General features: G+C 36.5%; 2 protein-coding genes across 2 annotated transcripts; both read left to right on the top strand.

Moving 5' to 3' along the window:
- The first annotated feature begins 3,127 nt into the window (after positions 1-3,127).
- LOC145687428 (uncharacterized) lies at positions 3,128-4,588 on the top strand. The gene has a single exon (XM_081760882.1). It carries the CDS (start codon positions 3,128-3,130, stop codon positions 4,586-4,588), a length of 1,461 nt encoding a protein of 486 aa, XP_081617008.1.
- A 778-nt stretch (positions 4,589-5,366) lies between these two features.
- On the top strand, positions 5,367-6,236 carry LOC145687427 (uncharacterized). The gene has a single exon (XM_081760881.1). It carries the CDS (start codon positions 5,367-5,369, stop codon positions 6,234-6,236), a length of 870 nt encoding a protein of 289 aa, XP_081617007.1.
- The last annotated feature ends 1,401 nt before the right edge of the window (positions 6,237-7,637 follow it).

The raw sequence follows: 7,637 nt of genomic DNA, 5'->3' as shown, positions 1-7,637 counted from the left end.
TCAGAAGAATACGCGGCTAGTAAACTTATAGTTGAATGTTCGCGCCCACCTCAGGGGACTTGCTTTTTCTTTCTAGTGCTTTATACACTCATCTTAATATAAACAAATCAGGCATATTTTCGATTTAACATATTTTGGGGGAGTAATTTTGTGGTTCGTTGGCGTTTCCTCGAGTCTCTGCCGCTGGTGGTATAATTTTCAGAACAGAAGTGTGGCCACCACGGATCGTAGCTGCGGCATCACCAACTTTTGGCGACAGGTCGTCAGTTCTTTATTGGTGGTCCACTGACGCTTACGGCATGGGGGCTTGCATCTCAAAACTAAGAGAATCAAGAAGCATGATATCCATGAAGCCCGTTGGCACTCCTAAAAGTCTGAAACAATGAAACAGATGTCAAAACTAGAAAACATGTATTTTATAATTTCAAAGGTACCCCATATCGAGGTAAAGGAAATGTGCCAAGGTCCCCAGGAGGGTATCAGGAGGGGTGCGACTCAAAATTTGAGCAAGGGCAATCAAGTAGTATATCGTTCAAAAGTATTGCTAAAATTTAAAAAAAAAATGGTAAGAGACTCGAGTGTTTATTCTAAACTTGTGTAAAATAACGAGCGTTCAAGATGCTAATTAATCCTTCATTGAAAACTCTACTTCTAAAGGTAAAACAAGAAGTGCCTCGTTGTGGGTTTATTACATCATTAATATTTAATTCTTCGTTCCATGGTTGTGCCTTTAGGCTGAAAGACAAGGTGATTGTGAATTATGAAATTAATGGTAGAATACAGTTCGATATCGCTTTCACAGTTTCACATTTCTAGAGGTGGCCACGGAACTTTCAATTAATTTATTACTGTTCGGCCGCATTTCATTATTCTTTTGTTTTGTATCTGGCAACACTGGATGATTGATAGTTTTTTTATAAGTGTCAACGTGGCGTGTGTGACTGCATAATGTGTAGTTGTTTATGCATAGCAACTATTGTATTTAGTTGTGTGTTTACAATATAATAAATAGTATATTGTACAACAAACTCTGTGTTCAAAATAATACAGTCCACGAACATTAAATTGGTCCTTACCGACCGGATTTTGTTCCAGTTGTGCATGTGATGTGTGTGGTTTGCGAACTTGTGGCGCAGTATTTTCATTTTGTAGTGCATTGTCAAAGTGGTGCAGAATTATAACAATGGAAGAACTCATAGTTAAGAAAACTGTCCTGAAACGTGAAGTGACAAGGTTAATACATAAAGTGAACGAGAATAAAGACAAGCCTAACTTCAGTATCAAGCTGTACACTGAGCGTGCTACGCAATTACATGACGATTGCACAGAGCTCATTACAAAGTTCATTTCTGTGGGTGGTGAAAGTGGGTTTGCAACATATGACGGAGAATTTAATGAAGTGCAAAATAAGTTGGACTCTATCTTAGAAATTTTGTACAATATGCAGTTACCTAATACTGAACAGGTAAATACATCTAATAAACAGTGCATAGATGTGAAGTTGCCAGACTTAGAACTTCCTACATTTTGTGGTAGAGTGCAAGATTGGCTATCGTTTCGTGACTTATTTGTTGCTGCTGTTCATAATAACAATCGATTAGGAAATGCTCAAAAGTTGCAGTATTTGAAGACAGCTGTATCAGGGGAACCTGCTGTATTGTTGCAGTCTATTTCCATATCTGATGATAACTATAAAGTAGCATGGGAGTTATTTAATTCAAGATATGAAGATTTTAGGGAGCTAGCAAATCATATTTTGAGCAAGTTTTGTTACTCGACCAGTTGTGAAGAATGAGTCATCAGGTGAGTTACGAAGATTGGTTGACAATAGTGTTCAGTGTGTGTGTGAACTTAAATCCTTGGGCCTTCCAGAGGAACATTGGGATGTGATTTTAATTTACCATGTGGGTGAGAAGCTAAATAAGAACACCAGAAAACAATAGGAGCTTTCGTTGAAGAAAAACGAACAACCAACTTTCGACCAGCTGAAAGAGTTCATATTACAACGTGCCAAAGCGTTAGCTGCAGTGGGTGCAAGGTCACCGGCAGACACGTCTGCTTTAAAAACAAACAAAAAAAGCAACACGTTAGTGCATCATTCAAGTCCAATTGTGTCATGTATCATGTGTAAAAATAACCACAAGCTATACAAGTGTCAAAAATTCATAAATATGTCAGTGAATGATAAGCATAGTTTTGTGAAAAAGAATTCGGTTTGTTCCAATTGTTTGACCTTAAATTGTTCCGTAAATAAGTGTAATGTGAAGCAGGGTTGCCACACTTGCAACAAAAAACATCATAGTTTATAGCATTTTGAAAAGAAGGATAAAGTAGATCATGTAAATTGTTCTCATTCTATAAATCAAAAACTAATTCCTCAGGTGTTGTTGTCCACCGCTGTCATAAATATCAAAGATAATGCAAATAAGTTGATACAGTTTCGTGCTCTTATCGATTGTGGCAGTGAATTGTCGTTTGTAACTGAACGTTGCGTCTATAAATTATGCATAAACAAAGAGAAAATAAACATGAGCATATCAGGTGTTACTGGTTCTAACGTTGGAAATTCTCATGCAATAGTTGATTTGTGTTTTCAGTTATTGTTCATAATAATATTCATACTAAAGCAATAGTAGTCCCAAGAATCACAAGTAACTTACCCAGAGTAACTATTCAAAATATAAGTAATTGGGAAATTGTGAAACAAGAAAACTTAGCAGATCCACAGTTTAATAAAAGCGGGCCTATTGATGTGTTGTTAGGTGCTGATGTTTTCCCATTATTGTTGCTCAGTGGGAGACACGTAGGTACGAATGGAGCTCCGTCAGCCATTGAAACGGTGTTAGGTTGGGTATTGTGTCGTCAGATTAACTTAACGAATAACACATCAAGTGTTCAGTCATATTTTGTTTCTGTTGATCTCAATAATACATTGCAAAGATTCTGGGAAGTAGAAGAGTTGCCAACTGTACAACATTTATCCGTTGAAGAGCAAACATGTGAGCAGTAGTTTGCTGAAACTTACAAACGTGATGTTGATGGCAAATATATTGTAAAATTGCCTTTTAAAGAAAATGTTGAGCCTCTAGGTATATCAAGGGACACAGCAGTAAAGCGATTATGCCAGATGGAAAGTAAGTTACAGAAAGATCCTGATTTATGTAAACAATATTGTGATTTCATGAAGGAGTACTTAGACTTAGGTCACATGGAAAAAAATCCTCATGTAGAACTTGATAAGCTTGTATCTGAATCTTATTATCTGCCGCATCATTGTGTCTTAAATGAAAGTAGTTCTACCACTAAATTGCGGGTTGTATTTGATGGTAGTGCTAAAACTAGCAGTGGAGTATATCTCAATGACAACTTAATTTTAGGTCCAAAATTACAAGATGATATTATTCCGTTAATATTAAGGTTCAGAACGCATTCAATTACATTGTATGCTGATATAGCAAAAATGTACAGACAAGTTAAGGTAGATCAAACTGATTCTGATTACCAGAGAATAGTGTGGAGAGAAACAATTGACCAACCTATTGCTGATTTTAGATTGTTAACTGTTACTTATGGAACCAGTTCGGCTCCATATCTGGCTGTAAAGTGTTTGCAACAGTTAGCTGTAGATGAAGGTTATTGTTATCCCAGAGCTGCAGAATTAGTCATGAATGATTTCTTTGTTGATAATTTAGTTTCAGGTGCAGCTGATAGTAGTGAGGCAATGGTATTGTACTCAGAATTAACAGCATTATTACACAAAGGTGGTTTCGAATTAAGAAAATGGTCTACTAACGACATGAATGTGCTAAATACTATACCTTCTCACTTAAGAGAAACTCAATCGTTAATTTGTTTTAATGAAGATGAGAATGTAAAAGCTTTAGGTATACAGTGGAATCCATCAAGTGATTCAATTTCATTTTCTATTGTTGTTTCCACTTATAAGTCAATAATGACAAAACGAATGTTACTATCTGATATTGCAAAATTGTATGATCTGCTTGGTTGGTTATCTCCAGTACCCATTGTTGCAAAATTGTTGCTACAATCATTATGGAAATTAAAAATTGAATGGGATGACGTACTTCCGAGTGATATTACTCGCTCGTGGAAAGTATATTGTCAAGAATTGCCATTGTTGAGACAGATTAAGATTAAAAGGTGTATTTCTTCTGAAAATATTGTGAAATATGATCTAATTGGGTTCTCAGATGCTAGTGAACAGGCGTATGCTGCAGTAGTATATGTACGTTGTATATATACACCTGAAAATGTGCAAGTATATCTGATTGCTGCAAAGACCAAAGTTGCCCCTATAAAGCAAATATCAATACCTAGGTTAGAATTGTGTGCTGCAGTATTGTTATGTAGATTACTCAATACGGTCATTAAGGCAATGTTAATCAAGTTTGAACAGGTTGTCTGTTACACAGATTCCACTATTGTGTTAGCATGGCTTTCTTCATGTCCGAATAAATGGAAAACATTTGTGGCTAACCGAGTATCTGAGATTCAACAATCAATTTTTATTAAATGGGCGCACACATCGAGCAAGACAACCCAGATGATTGTAGTTCTCGTGGTTTGAATCCGTCACAATTAGAGTCTTATTCACTATGGTGGAATGGGCCAAAGTGGTTGATGGAATGAGATATACCTATTGTAAATATTAATTGCAAAAATCTAGATTCTGTTCAATGTGAGCAAAAGTCTTCAACTGTTAACATGCACATTAAGGTTGACTGTACAATAGTAGATAAATTTTCATCATTATCTAGGTTAGTTCTTGTTACTGTTTGGTGTAAAAGATTTATTAGGAATAGTAGAAGTAAACAGGAGTTAAGATGTAGTGGACCATTAACTACAAAGGAGTTGTCAAATGCATTAATGTATTGGATAAAACAAGCTCAAGAAACTGAATATCCACTTGAGGTACAATACTTACGTATGAAAAAAACCTTTGCCTTATAATAGCAAACTATTGTGTTTAAATCCAATTTTTGATGAAAATGATGTCATAAGAGTTGGAGGTCGCTTGCAAAATGCTAGTGTAACATATGATTTCAAATATACTATCTTACTTCCAAAACATGCTAGAATTACAGAACTTCTTGTAAAATCTGAACATATAAAGCATCTTCTTGCAGGTGCACAGTTACTTTTATCTGTTTTGCAAAAAAACGTTTTGGATTATTGGTGGTCGTGAGTTTGTAAGGAAAATGTAAAAAGTTGTGTAATGTGTCACAAACAGTCAAGTGTAACAGCCTCTCAATTAATGGGTCAACTTCCTGTTGGTAGAGTAGCACCAACTCGTCCATTTTTGCATTGCGGTTTAGATTATTCTGGTCCACTAATTTTAAAAAAATATGAAAAATCGAAGTTCAAAATTGTTCAAAGGTTACGTAGCACTCTTCATTTGTTTCAGTGTCAAAGCAATCCATTTAGAATTGGTAAGTGATGCTTCAACAGAGTCATTTATTGCAGCTTTAAAACGTTTTATAGCTAGAAGGGGAAAACCTACTGATATTTACAGTGATTGTGGTTCAAATTTCATAGCTGCAAACAGAGAATTAAAATCCTTACTGAAACTTGTAACGAATGATGATTCAAGACAGTCTGTATTTAATTACCTCAGTATGCAATCTATAAATTGGCATTTTAATTCACCATCCTCACCTCACTTTGGAGGCATATGGGAAGCTGGTGTTAAGTCTGTCAAGTACCACTTAAGACGTGTAGTTGGTAACACTATACTCACATTTGAAGAAATGTATACAGTTTTGTGTAAGATTGAAGCATGTTTAAATGCTAGACCATTAACTGCTCTATCTTCTGATCCTAATGACTATCAGGTATTAACTAATTATCATTTCTTAATTCACGATGTACTAGTAGCAATACCTGAACCAAATTTGTGTGAATTAAAAGTCAATCATTTTTCACGCTGGCAATTAACTCAAAGATTGGTCCAACATTTTTGGAACCGTTGGCAAACAGAATATTTGTCTCGTCTGCAACAAAGGCCAAAATGGTGGTGTGAACGTGCTAATATCAAGGTCAATGATTTAGTATTAGTGAAGGAAGATAAGGCATCTCCTCAACATTGGAATTTAGCAAGAGCAGTTGCTGTTCATCCTGGTGTAGATAATATTGTTAGAACTGTTACTATTAAAACTAGCAAAGGTGTCAAACTACCAATTGTAAAAATTTCTCCTCTTCCATTTAATGAAGAATAATGTGTAGAATGTGTAGTGTAAAGTAATGTGTAGAATAATATATAGTGTTGAAATGACAATTCAATGTGGGCGGTATGTTCGGCCGCATTTCATTATTCTTTTGTTTTGTATCTGGCAACACTGGATGATTGATAGTTTTTTATAAGTGTCAACGTGGCGTGTGTGACTGCATAGTGTGTAGTTGCTTATGCATAGCAACTATTGTATTTAGTTGTGTGTTTACAATATAATAAATAGTATGTTGTACAACGAACTCTGTGTTCAAAATAATACAGTCCACGAACAATTACCATCTTGAAGACTCGCTATTTTGCTCAAGTTTAGCATAGAGACTCGAGACTCTTAAAATAGTTCTTTTTCTAGCAATACTTTCAAATGGTTTACTACTTAATTCCCCTTGCCATGTTCAAATTTTGAGTTGGACCCCTCCTGGGACCCTCCGGGGGGAACTCTGGCAAATGTTTTTACCTAGACCCGGGGTAACTTTGAAAAAATCAAATCCATTTTTTTTCGATTTTAATATATGTTTCACCGTACGAGATTTTTAGGGGTGGCAACGGACTTCAAGGATACTATGCCGTAAGCGTAGGTGGATCGCCGATGGACAACTAACGATCTTTCGTCAAAAATTGACGGGCCCGCAGCGTCGATTTGCGATTGCTCCACATCCGTTTTGAAAATTATAACAACGGCGGCAGAGACGCGACAGAACGCCAACGAATCACAAATCTACATATCAAAATACGTTAAATCTCCTATATGCGTGATTTGTTTAGATTTAGGTGAGTCAGAAAAAACACTAAAACAAATACCCCGGAGTGGGCGCGAACAATCAACGTTACGATTTCTAGCCACGTGATCTTCTGACTTCCTCAGGGAAACGATGATAAAGAGCTTGCTTGCTGAAGGGTAAATCATTGCGGTCTTATTGGCCAAACAGACAAACCCCCATATCTCGAGTTCTAAGAGGTGGTACCGTGAACCGTTTCATATGTATTGCTTTCTGGTGGGGTACAATCTATGTGCAAAATTTGAGCATAATTCGGTGCCTCTTCTCTTCAGTACAATTTTAACAAGAGATGGCGTGGAGCAATGAAAATTTGATCCACTACTCACCATGACCCACTATCATCCATCACCCAAATCACCCATTGATCCACTCTGACCCACCACCAATGATGAATCACTCTGAACCATTATGACCAACTCCGACCCACCAAAACCCATCGTCATTAACTCTGATCCATGATCCACGTCCTCCTCTCGACTAATTGAAAAGGTTAGTCTTGTAATAAAACAAGACAGAAATTATCACTTATCGGAGTTTGAATTCCTACCGTCAATCGTTCAAGCGCCGCTCTGTTACAACACCGGTGGATCTGACCTTTACGATATACAATG

The sequence above is a fragment of the Thermobia domestica genome, chromosome 6 (assembly GCF_964235325.1).
Source record: "Thermobia domestica chromosome 6, izTheDome1.hap1.1, whole genome shotgun sequence".
NCBI lineage: Eukaryota > Metazoa > Arthropoda > Insecta > Zygentoma > Lepismatidae > Thermobia > Thermobia domestica.
This window is presented reverse-complemented; position numbering and strand designations above follow the sequence as displayed.